Source organism: Equus przewalskii, chromosome 11 (assembly GCF_037783145.1).
Source record: "Equus przewalskii isolate Varuska chromosome 11, EquPr2, whole genome shotgun sequence".
NCBI classification, from domain to species: Eukaryota; Metazoa; Chordata; class Mammalia; order Perissodactyla; family Equidae; genus Equus; species Equus przewalskii.
In genome coordinates, this window is record NC_091841.1 from 8,403,244 (window position 1) to 8,416,387 (window position 13,144).

The window sequence follows — 13,144 nt, forward strand, 5'->3', positions numbered from 1 at the left end:
GTTTTGTGTCTTGATGTGTTGTTATTATGATAACTTAAAATTCTTGGATATTCATTAAACATTTACTGATTGCTTCTCATGTGCCAAGCAGTGTGGCAGACCATAAAAATACAAAGACAAGATATTTTTCTGCCTTCAAGGAGTTCGGTCTTGTAAGTTATCTTTAATCTTCATCCTTTTGGATTTATTTTTAGAAGCTAATACACTCTTCTGAAAAAAGGATTTGGTTCTTTTTATCAAAGAAAAACATCTGATACTTGCCAAGTCATTATGAAATGAATAATTTCCATCCTCAAGTTAATATGTAAAGTGGAACTTCTTAATTTGGCCACCAGCCTTGATTATAAAAAGTTTTCCTGAAGTAGCACCAAGGATGGTTAGGAGTGTTCTAAAGCCAGAGTTTAAATGTATCAGACAAGATAACTAAGTTCCCTTGGTGATCACATCCAGTCCTGTGGCTTTAATACCATCTGTATGCTGAGGACCGACAATTCCTCTGTCCATCGCTTCTTGTCTGGAGTTCCATAATAGTCTTCTAATTGATGTCCCTGTTACACTTGACCCTCTACAGCCTGTTCGAAACAGCAGCAGACATCCACACCTCCACTTGAAGCTGTTCGATGGCTCCTCATTTAAAATAAATAAATAAAAAACATTGCCATGGCTTTTAATTTCTCCCCTCAGCTGCCACTCTTTTCCTCCATCATTCTGCCCCAGTCCGCTGGCTTCATGCAGGCTAGGCAAAGACACACTCAGGCCAGAGAATCCTTGCACTAGCGGCTCCCTTTAGCCACTCTTTCCCTTATATCTGCTTGTCTAACTCCATCTCCTTCAAATCCTCACAGATCACCTCTCGAGGAATCCTATTTAATACTGCAGTGCCCCCTTTCTACCCTGCCACGATTCCAGGTCCCACTTACCCTACTGTACGTTCTCTGCAGCATTCGTCAATTTCTAACGTATATAATTTACTTGTATGTTGTTTACTCTCTGTCTCCCCGTGGTAAAATGTAATGTTAAAATGCCACAAAGGTAAGGATTTATGCATTTTGCTCACTGATAACCACAAGCATCTGAAATAGTGCTTGTACATAGTAAGCTTTCAATAAAGAGTAAGTCAAAGGGGTGTGTTAGGCTCTGGGCATATATAGTGGTGAACAAGATATGCAAACTCATGGAGTGTACATTCTACGCAGAGCCCGATAAATCTACTTTCAGAGAGTAGTGAGTGTTACGAGGACACTGATGCATTCTAATGTAATGATGTCTAAGAGAGCTGGCATAGAAAGAATTGTTGGAAAAAGTCTCTGAGGAATTAACTAGAGCTAAGACCTGGATGATGATTTGGTGCCAGCCTAGTGAAGATCTCAAGAAAAAGCATCTGAGATTGGAGGCAAAAAAACCTGCAGAACACTTGGCTTTAGGAATGCAAGGCTGTGCTAAAGAATGGGCTGTCTAAAAGCTCATAGCTTCCTAATTTCAAACCCAGAATTCCTATATTCCTCATTTTTTATGACAGTGAATTACTTTCAGTAACTCAAAGAGCACCACGCTCTTTCTGATACTGCCACATGTTTCCTCTGTCTGGAAGATCATTGTTCACATCCACACACACCCAATTCACCTCTGGCTGATTGGTCCTCCAGGTCAGACTAGTCCACTCTCCCTGGGAAGCCTTTCCTCCCAAGTTGGGGACAGGACCATCCACCGGTGTGCTCCCTCAGCTCACTATCCATCCCCCAATTTTAGAAACTATGAGAGGAACTCAAATCAGTTCTAGATAGGTAGAATACAGCAAGTGAGATTTAATTCTAGCAAGTGGGATGGAAACTAAGACTAATGAAATCTAATTTATCAAAAACCTAAGAAATTGTATATTTATTCCTAGAAGTTGTACATTTATTTCCTAAAACAAGTGCAACCACAAACAAGAAAATCCAGTAAAATTCTGGTCATCATAAAGAGTTGGTATTAGAAACAAGATCTGAGACAAAGCCTAGATAGAATACTACATATAGTTCCAGTTTGTATTCCTCAAGAAATACCTAAGTAGAAAAGGAACAGAGAAGAGCAAATAAGAGAGGAGAGAATGGTATTCCCATAAAATTTTGCATGCTATAAAGTGATGAAGGAAAATAAAAAAAAAAAATACAAACTCACAAAAGGTTTGAATAGAATGAACTTGGATTTAATCATAAAATCAGGATATTGAAACTTGGGTGTATATGAGGGAGTAAAAAAAGCTGGGGGTGGGTGTTATAACCTTTAGCTACTTACAGAATGAACAGTCACAATACAATTACTCCATAGAATGTCCTCCCCAGATGTATCAACAACTGCAAGCATCTGGATAAATTAATGGCCAGTGAGTCTGTATCAGGAAAATTCTTTTGAGGCTGACCATCACGCTGTCCTCAGAGCAGCCCTGGTGTCATTGTGAGAATCCTGGGCTGAATGGACACCTGGTCTCATCCATAGTAGTCCTCAGGCTTCAGACTGCCTGATCTATTTGGCAAACTATTTCCAAATAAGATTACTACGTTTATCCTCTGCTCCCCTTTTGAAAATGCTCCTCACTTTGCATATAGCAGCTGGGGAGATACAGCTGTACAGCCAGCCTTCCTGCAAAAACCAGCCTCCCTCCCTCTCCAGCCTCAACCCACATCAATGCAAAACTGCTCTAAAGGAATTAACTACACGTAGTATGCTGTCAGTAATTCCCTCCATTCCTGCTCGAAAATGCTGCTTCACTTATCAAGATAAGTATTTCCGTCTCTCCTTGAATCTGGGCTAGACTTGTTACTTTCTTTGACCAATAGAATGCAGAAGTGACACTTTGCCAGATCTGGGCCTGGCCCTCAAGCTTCTACTCTCACTCTTTTGGAGCCCTGAGCCACCATGTAAGAGGCCCCTGTACCTACCCTGACTGACAGGCCCAGCCACCTCCAGCCATTTCAGCCACTCCAGCTAAATCACTAGACACGTGAGTGGAGCCATTTGGGGACATTCTGGCCCCAGCTGAGGTCCCAGCTGAATGCAGCCTTATTATGAGTGACCCCAGCCAACAGCAGGAGGAGCAGAAGAACCACCAGCTGGGTCCGGCCAACAAACTGAAATACAATAAATCATGTTTTATAGCTTAAAATTTAAGCCTACTAAGATTTAGCTTTGTTTACTAGGAAGTAAAAGATAATCAATTAACAGAATTTAAACCAGAGTGCTAACTCTCTCAGGGATATTTATATCTTAAGTATTTTCTCTAAAGGAATAAACAGTATAGAGATCTTTTGCAACTTTCAGATAAAATAGCAAGTTATTAATTAAAATTAATAATTTCCAAGGAAGGAAATTAATAATCCAGACATCATTTTATCATTGTTCAGTTCCTGGATTCAAAAATTCTATAATTTATCAAATACCGTATGATTTCACTCATATGTGGAAGATACACACAGATACAGAAGGGCAGGGGGTAAAGGGGCACACATGTAGGGTGACGGATGGAACTGTTTGGTGGTGAACACGATGCAGTCTATAGAGAACTCGAAACGTAATGATGTACACCTGAAATTTACAGAATGGTATAAACCAATGTGACCTCAATAAAAAACTCCTATAATTTATGATGATAGTAAATAAGTTAAAGGACCTATGTGCTAAAATACTTAATGGTTGAAAGACAAAATTAGATGTTACAGGTTTTCCTATCATTTGTTCAACTAAGAATTCAATCATAATTTAGAGATATAAGCAGTTTTGTCAACTACCATCTTATATTTCTAAAGGTTTTATCTAAGCATCTAAAAGAGAAAACATGTAATTAAAATGGAAAAAGAAGTATCAGGTCTTAGAACAACAAAAAAGAAGGGTAACAAGTAACAGCTATCTGGATTTAGAAAATTAGTAGCAATTTTATTTAGGTTAGGATTTTTAACTGTTTTATTCACGTAAAATGGGAAAGCTACCTTTCTAGGGGCAAGAAAACTAAGTCAACACACTAACCACGTTAAGTATGGAAGCTTTATGGAAGATAAAAATAGATTTGTATGGAAATGCTTCCTGCCATCAGATGCTAACAGTCTAACTAATTGAACAAAGAATTACTCAAGAGTTTAGCTGTTCAAACTTTACAAAGTAATATCACAAAGTAACATGTTACTAAAGGTCATATTAGTGTTACAGAATTCAGAGGAGGCAAACAGAAGTTGACAGACTGGGATTTGAGCTGTACCTTAAATAAAAGATTTGAAAAAGGAGAGCAAGGAAAGGATTTCAGGCAGTGAACAGGAGAAGCAAAAGAACTTGCAAGTGTTAGTGTGTGATGCTTAAAGCAGTTCACTAAAAGACGAGAGCGGAACTCAGCAGTCAGGACCTGTGGAAGGCAGAATTCTAAGATGACCCCCAAGGAGCCTTGCCCTCATAAAACCTCCTCCCTTGAGTGTGGGCAGAACATGTGAATATGATATCGTTCCTGTGATTTACCATGGCGTGTGGCAAAAGAAATTTTTGCAGATGTCCTTAAGGTTACTCCTTAGTTGATCCGGGGTTAATCAAAGGCGAGATTATCCAGGTGGACCTCATCTAGTCACATGAGCCCTTTAAATCTGGGCCTAAAGATCAGAGGTGGAGGAAGTCAGAGATTCAGGCAGCGGAGATTTTCCCGCTTGCCTTGAAGGAACAACTGCCACGTTGAGAGGGAATGGCCATAATCAGCAGCCAGCAAGAAAACTGGGACCTCAGTCCTACAATGGCAAAGAACTGAATTCTGCCAAGAACTTGAAGGAGCTTGGAAGAGGCCCCCAAGCCTCAGATGAGACTGCAGCCTCTCATCAGGCATGGGAGACACTGAGCAGAGAAGGCAGCCACACCACACCCAATTCTTGACCCATGGAAACTGGGATAATAAGCGTGTGTTAAACTGCTAAATTTGTGGTAATTTGTTACATAGGAATAGAAAACGAATACAGGATCCCAAAGGAGAAGGGTTACCTTCTAGGGAAAACAGAGGTGGATGGTACATTAAAGCTGTCAAAGCTATAATTCTGCCCCGTTACAGGTTAACTTGTGTCAAAGAAATCGCTGAAGGCCAAAATATGTGATATTGGGGCTTCTCTCAAACTCCTCACCATCCTTCATCCATGCTCAGGCTCTAGAGTCAGGTAGATCTGAGTCCAAAGCTGAGCTCTGCCACTTACCAGCCATATGATGTTGGCCAAATTACTTAACTAGGCTACGCCTGAGGAGTACACAAAGCTTAACAGGAACTATGAGTGCACAGTGCCCAGTACGTATTAAACTTTCAACAAACGTTAGATGATGATGACTGCCATTATTCAGCAGCTTTATCCCCAGGTAAGAGAGTGGACTTCTATGCCTTAAAATAAGATGCTGAGAACAAGGGGACTCCATCACTTGCCACTTCTCTATTTCAAAACTTTGGAACACTTCCTGTTTGTCTTTGTTTGAACTCCTTGGTATGACATACATGAAACCCTTATGAACTGCCACCAATTTCACCTTTACACATTTATTGCTTATTCTGCCTGAATCAGCACCTTGCTCCAAGCCTTTCACCTGGTTGGCTGCTCTCCTACACATGCGCCCTTATACACCCCAATTATCCTATATTTCAATTGCTAACCTGCCAGCATCCCACTATACTGCAGATTGCTCAGTGGTCAAATTTCCATACCCAGATCCTAGCAGAGTACTAGGAAAAACGCAAATAAGCCATACTTTTTTTCTTGCTGAGGAAGATTGGCCCTGAGCTAACATCTGTGCCAATCTTCCTCTATTTTGTATGTGGGACACCACCACAGCATGGCTGATGAGTGGTGTGTAGGTTCTTGCCCTGGATCCAAACAATGAAGCCCTGGCCACGGAAGCCTAGTGGATGAACTTAACCACTACACCACCAGACCGGCCCTGCTATACATTCTTTAATGAATGTGCATTACTTCAGTCCTCTAAGAAAAGCGGCAAGAAAAACCAACCAATGCTGGGGTCACTGCTACCACATCAGGAAGTAGTGTTTAACACTTGCCAATTATTTTTGTTTTCCAGCAATACACCAGCGTAGGGAAGCGGTCAAAATTCTCATCCTCCTTTTCCCAAAGAGAAAACCAAAAGCATAATGAGCTTAAATAAAAATTGACACACAAAGCTACAAGGCAGCCCGGAAAGACCTAAAACGACACAACTAACAAAAAGCCAGAGGCCAGCCAGGCGCTCCGCCTGCGCGTGGGTTCACTGGGGCGAAGAGCTTCTCAAACTTGAACGCACAGACCGGTCGGCGGCGCCTCCTGTTAAAAGGCAGCCTCGGGCGGGGAGGGGAAGGGCGAGGGCGCGCAGGTCCGACGCGGCCGGTGTCCAGCCCAGGCCGCCAGCAGGGCAGCCACCGGGAAGCCCTGACACCCGGCCGGGCCCGCTTCGGATGAGCTGTAAATGTGGAAGACATCCCGCCTTCGAAGGCTCAGGACAAAAATAAAATATCTCAAAGACGTGCACAGATCTCAAACTGAACTACTACTATATCGTATACAAAGGGTTAAACCAAGTGTGTCACTGATTTCCTTCTGTTTACCACTGACAACTACACACGTGGCTCGCGGCTGGCGGATTTCGCCTGGACAGCGCTGCCCCACGCTAACCACCCTCCCAACTGGGAAGCTTCCACCAGTGAGACCTCAAGAATAAAAGAGAACGCGTCTCTTCCCTTAGGTGTTTCGAAGGCATTCCCAACTATTTTACACAACCAGAAAATAAAACAAAAACCGACGTTCAACCAAACTGACAGGCCCTCCGAGCCCTTCTCACGGCGGCTCGGGCTCCACCCAGAACGCTCCTTTCCTCTCCCTCCGGTCCCCACGCTCCGAGATCGCGTCGCGCTCACGGAAACAATACCAAAACCGCGGTCCTCGACCCGAGGCCGGGCTGGCCGAGCCGCCCAGACCGAGGCTGAGAAGCCGGGCGTCAGCGGGCAGCGCCCTTCGGCTCCTCCTCCTGCAGCACCGACCTCCCCAAGATGGCGGGCGGCGAGGTCCCGCTTCCGCTTCCGGTGTGAGCGGCCCGGCCGGGGGGGCAAGATGGCGGCGGCAGTAGGGGTCCGCGGCCGGTGCGAGCTGCCGCCCTGCTCCGGCCCAGGCTGGCTCCTCAGCCTTTCCGCGTTGCTGAGCGTGGCGGCTCGCGGGGCCTTCGCCACCACGCACTGGGTCGTCACAGAGGACGGGAAGATCCAGCAGCAGGTAGCGGCCAGGGCGTCCCTCTCCGCCCGCGCCCGCCCTCGCCCCCGGGGATCCCCGGCACGGCCCCCGGCTGTTTGGCTCCGGCGGCCCCGCCCCCAGCCTCGGTTCCCACGGTCCCCGCGCCGCGCCCGGGCGACCCCGGCGCTCAGACCCGGCACCGCCCCCTCCCCACTGGCGTCCGGGCCCTGGCCTCGGCCGCCTGCAAGTTCTCAGGCTTCCACCCCGGGGCCGCGCGCCGCGTGGGGAGGGTCGCCGGCTGCGGGGGGTCGGGCCCTGGGGACATGTGCTCGTGCTCGGGCTGTGACACCACAGATTCATTATCCCTGCCCCTGGTGCCTCCGGGGCCCACGCGTCACCTGCCCTCCCCAGGAAGTGGAAAGCAGGTGGCAGCGCCGGGGCGTGCGCGAGTCCCAGGGCGGTGACAGCTTCGGCGCCCCTGGGCAGTGGGTCATTTAATGCCACTTCCCCCGTCTCCTCTCGCACGTGCTGGAATTCTCGTGAGGCTGTAGTGGTCCCAGCTTGGACCGTGACCCAGTCCAAAGGGGCTCATGAGACAACACACACTCTCCTTGCGGAGGGATGCTGAAGCTGCTCAGGCGGCGGTGCCTGCATCTTTTCAGCTGTAACTGCCCTGGTTCGTTTCCCAGTGTACTTCGCCCTGTTTCATTACCTAGTTCCTGTGACCCAGCCCCGCAAGGAGGATGTGCGATTTCCTGGCTTCTTGTATGCCTGCTCTCATTCCTTCGAGGAGAGACTGCTTTTCTTACATAACTTTATGATCGCATTTTGTGAATGCTGCTGATGCCTGAAGAGTCCGCGTGTGTGTGTTCTGCTACAGAATCTTGGTAAACTTAAGGACTTCCAACTCGTGAGAGCAATCCTGCAAAGTCCAGCAAACCCTGACAAAGTGAAGGGTGTGTCGCATCCCGTTTCACCCACCGATCTCAAATGTATTAACATTGTCGTGTGAAATTACTGGATTTGGGGGCTGTGTGTAATGAATGGTGATAGGAACACAATGCAGGGTTTACTTTTGTGTAAAGTGAGGTTCGCGTTTAGTTTAGCCATGTGGTGGCAAATTTTCTCTCAAGTGTAATGAGTGAGTTCAACAATTTAAAAGTCAGCGTTGGTATTGGTGTGTGGTTTTCAGTACATCTGAGGAAATACTGACTTCCTATTGGGTGGCGTTTTCTCTAAACCTAACTTTCATTAGAAAAAATTTCCTTTCCGTGGCCCTACCAGCTGAGATTTAAGATACTGTGTGTGTTTCAGAAACCCTAGAAAACACTGCAAGTTCATCTCTTTAACAAAAGGTTGCAAGTCTTATGTGAGTTCTGGTTGCTTCCACCCTTTGGGTCCTAATGGTGATTTTCCCTGAGGTCCTCATGAAGGGATATGTGGAATTAAGTCCCTTCTGCTGCAATTTGGGGAGCCCTTCTTCTATCGGCTCTTCTGCAATATTGTTTTTGGTCACAGCTATTTATACCCTATGACATTGACTTCTCCTTCCCTTTTTGGTGTCCTGCCACTCAGCTGAGAAAGTAGCCCATCTGAAAACTGAATGCTGGTAGAAATGTGTTATATGCTGAACACTGCAATGGGCAAGTAGAATCTGATTTGGGTTTTGTTTTATAACAAATTCCTACTTTTGGCACATTGGGTATATATGTGTTAGTGACGAAAGATAGAGGTTGCTGGTAACTTGCCTCAGAAAGGGAGAAATTGGAAGAATCTTCTGGATCTCTGCCAAGTCACCCCTGCAGTAGGTAGTTAAGCTTAAAGTTAGGAAAGCAAGATTTTTTTACTGCATGCCTTTTTAAATTATCCTTTTTAGTGAATTTTCCAGTACTTTGCTACATAATATTTACAGTGTTAAATTCAGGCAACCACAAAGTGTTATACCAGAAGAAATAAAGTTGGTGACTACAGTGTAACAATAAGAGGCAAGGAAAGAAAAGTGGGTTTAATCTGAGGAAAAAGCAGCACGTATAGATAAACTAAGAGAGCTGGATGCCATGGTCAGCTTCTGAGTTCCACTCTGATAGCTGTGCATCCATTACCCAGACTGCCCTTCCTGGCAATAATTTGAATGCAAGTAGAATCCAAACCTCAATTTAGATTGTAATTAAGTATCACATTTGGATATACTTATTAAAGAATTGAAAGATTCCTTTAGTACCTGGATTTGGCTATACTGCAGATCTATTCATACGTTCAGAAACATAATTAATTAAAAGCTCAGTATATATGCCATGTCCTATCTAACATACCAAATTCCTTGCTACTTATTTTTGGTTATAATATCTGAGTGAGAGTGGAAGTATGATTTCAGTTTTAAATTTGCCTAATATCAAGGGAACAGCTGAGGGCAAACTGAAATAGCAGATCTTAGAAAACTGGAGTGGCAAATACCTTCTGCAACTCTTCGCCTGATATTTAAACCTGTCCAAATTAGATATAATAGGTCATTGTTTCTTCATAGTGAACGTGGAGAAGTACTTATGAATTAAAAATCTGAATTGCCCAAAGTACAGACTTAAATTGGGACATTTTCAATCATTATAAAGTTTTAAGTACGGTAAGCTGTCTCTCCCAGAAGAGAACGTTCATTTTCTATTTCAAGCCTTAGCAGATGATAAAGATAGGCACCCACAAGTTACACACTGCAGACCTGTGAACTTGCACATATATTGGAAGCCCTAGATCTGTAGGGGAGTTAAACTGGGGCTTCATCAGAGCAAGTGCCCTTCCTCCAGGCAGCCTCCTCAGAATCAAAGCTGGGGCTGCTCCTGGCAGGAGCAGGTGTCGAGGACTCAGCATGGCAGCTCAAGGAGTTGTTCCTTCCCAGAATCCCTGCTCCAGCTAGGAAGCATGCTTTCCATGTCTTTAAGGCTCTGTGTTTGCTGAGCTGCCACTGAACTCCCAGGAGTGTTGTCCAGGGAATCCTGGAGCGGGAATGTGGAGAGAATGCTCCAGTCACTAAGTTCATTTCCCACTGGGGTCAGGACACATGTAAGAAAAGGCCCCTCTTCAGCTTCTCCTCTCCAGCTCTGCACTTTTCTCCCAGCTTTGGGCTTTGGCATACTTCTGAACCCCTGGTGTCCCTGTACCTGAAAACTAGTAAGACCCTCTTGCATCATTTAAGCAAGGGTCCTTAACTTGGAGTCCATGGACTTGAGGAGGGGGCTATTAGAATCCAGTTACTAGGAGGGTGCACAGTGTCCTCTGGCCAATGGATCTTTGGGTTGACTTCATTATGAAGAATAGTCTTCAAGATAAATGCTTTTTGTTTCATTTTGATGTTCTTTTTGCTTAATTACTAGTGTGGCAGCATCTATTTTCTATTTTTATCAAGTATCTAGCAATTGACTTGCATTGAAGGTTAAATAAATTTTTGTGAATTAGCCTTAGAGCCTAACTACTATATATCGCATCGTTTCTGTGGAAAAATTTGTGCTCCATGTTCTAAATTACCAGCTAACAGATGAACTCTTGAAATGTTACCAGTTTATTTGTTGTAGACTTATTGAATCAAGAAGTTGTACTTCTAGCGCTGGGTTCATTGCCTCTGCAGAATCTCTTTCTTCCTAAGTGGAGGTCTAAATATTTAAGTAAATAGAGTATTATCTTTATCAACTCCTTATAACATTATAACATCTGTTTTCTTGGTTACTGTTTCCCTCTCCTCCAGCCTTAGTACCATAGAATTTTAGATTTGGAAAAAATTGTTAAAGAATCTATGGTACGACTCATAGATGAGAAAGTCACCCAGAGTCACACAACTAATGAATGGCATTTAGTGGTGACAAGAAGTGAAGATGTATTTATGTGCAGTAGCGTGCAAGGGAGCACTTTGTACTCAGTAAGTTTGAAGCGCTTGTTTGCCCTCTCACCTAACACCTGCAAATGAAGGTAGAGAAAGAAAAATAAAAGCAAAACTGGGAATAATGAAATCAACGTCTTTTCTTTTCCGATTTGCTTGTCCTCTGCGGGTTGTTTTGTGGTAACTTCAAATTGGGGGTGGCTGGGGGAGGGAGGGTCCCAAATAGGTGTGAATTAATTTGAGAGTCACTTAATCATTTTGCCTCCTATTGAGCAAATGTCTTGAGATCCCAGATCCTTTTAAATGCTCAGATCAAGTGAGGTTTCTGACAAAACTGATGCTCTGAAGCCTAGCACCCTTGGCAAAGAACTGTTTCCTAAGTGACTATTTCAGCACTACAACCTGAGGAAGTGCTCTTAGATTTAGTTGGAAAACAGGCTAAATCTTTATCTATTGGTCTTTAATAGCTTCTGCATGAAGGAGTGGTTTAATTTTGGTCTGATGTTAAGTAATATGGTTAATCTGGGAGAGGGCATCCATATGGTACTGTGCTGACAGCTTTGTTTCAGTGCTTTTCAAAACTGCACCCATCTTTTTGTCACAGAGCACTGTTTCTATGTTAGCACACTTCAGGGATGTACCTGGACCCGAGAGGTTGTGATATTATTTACTAACTTGCCAGGCACCTGCTAAACCTTTGCAGTGTGTCCTAGACATTGGCATCAAAGTAATTCTCATTCAATCCATTTTTTCAGATATATCCCAGTATTTGTTTTCTTCTCATAAATTATCCAGATATTAACTTTCTTTATACTGTAGAGTAGTTGTAGGATCTTGGAAATATAGGGAGATAAATTACAACTTGAAATCCTTTTCCCAAATATTTATTGAACAAATGTTTATCGACTGCTTACTTTGCGCTAACCCACTGTGCTTTGATGATATGCTCTTTTCCTTGGCTACTGTGATGCAAAATTCTCATTTTTCTTTAGGGTGAGCAGAACACAGCTCCTTCTTAAACTTTTTTTCCAGGGGGTGCTCTTCTTCATACACTTATCTGCTAGATTAGCGGTTCTAAGACTTTGCACAAAAATAATCTGGGGTGCTTGCTCAAAATACAGATTCCCAGGCCACTCAGCGTGTCAGATTCATTAGGTTGGTGGTGAAGCAAGGATTGTACATTTTTATCAGACTCCTCAGGAGACTATGATGCACGTGCGTCACAGATCATTCTGAGAGATTCAGCTTTAGATATCGCCCTTCCTCCAGCTTCTGTTCCAGCCTTTTCTTTTTACTCTCTACGTGTACCTGGGCAATCTCATCCTTTCTCTGCACTTAAGCTACCATATAGATGCTGAGAATATCCATATTTCTTTGTCTAGCTCAGATCTTTTTCTTCAGAGTTAAAGATTCAAGACTTCTCTATTAACTTTTAATTCCATTCTATTCTCTGCATTAACTTTTCATTCCATTATTTTTTAATTCTCTAGGTACTTCAAACTTAATAACACCAAATCCAAATGCATCTCACCCTATACCTGTATTCTGCCCTGTTTTCCCAAATTTAATGAAAGACGCCACCATTTACCATCCACCCATTTGCCCATGTCAGAAATCTAGTTGTCATCTTTAACTCCTCCTTCTTCCTTACCCCTCACCCACATCTTTCAATTTCACTTTCTAATTATATCTTACTGTTTTTTTTAAAGATTGGCACCTGAACTATAACATCTGTTGCCAATCTTCTTTTTTTCTTCTTCTTCTCCCCAAAGCCCCCCAGTACATATTTGTATATTCTACTTGTAGGTCCCTGTGGTTGTGCTATGTGGATGCCACCTCAGCGTGGCTTGATGAGTGGTGCTAGGTCCGCGCACAGGATCTGAACTGATGAAACCCTGGGCCGCTGAAGCGGAGCACGTGAACTTAACCACTCGGCCACAGGCCTGGCCCCTATATCTTACTTCTTCCAATAGCCACTACCATTACCCTACTTAAGGCCATCCAATTATTGCTGCAGCTGCCTAACTGCTTTCCCTGTCTCTAGGCTTGTCCCGCTTCCAGTCCCTTCTCTCCACAG

At 43.9% G+C, this 13,144-nt stretch overlaps 1 protein-coding gene across 2 annotated transcripts in view; it reads left to right on the forward strand.

Moving 5' to 3' along the window:
* The first annotated feature begins 5,800 nt into the window (after positions 1-5,800).
* Positions 5,801-13,144, forward strand: part of TTC17 (tetratricopeptide repeat domain 17) — a 109,760-nt gene continuing 102,416 nt past the window's right edge. For both annotated transcript variants that reach the window (XM_008528380.2, XM_070564855.1), the window contains exon 1: positions 5,801-7,244. In XM_008528380.2, the coding sequence (XP_008526602.2) occupies positions 7,086-7,244 (159 nt within the window). In that variant the 5' untranslated portion in view covers positions 5,801-7,085. The remainder of the gene's footprint in view (positions 7,245-13,144) is intronic.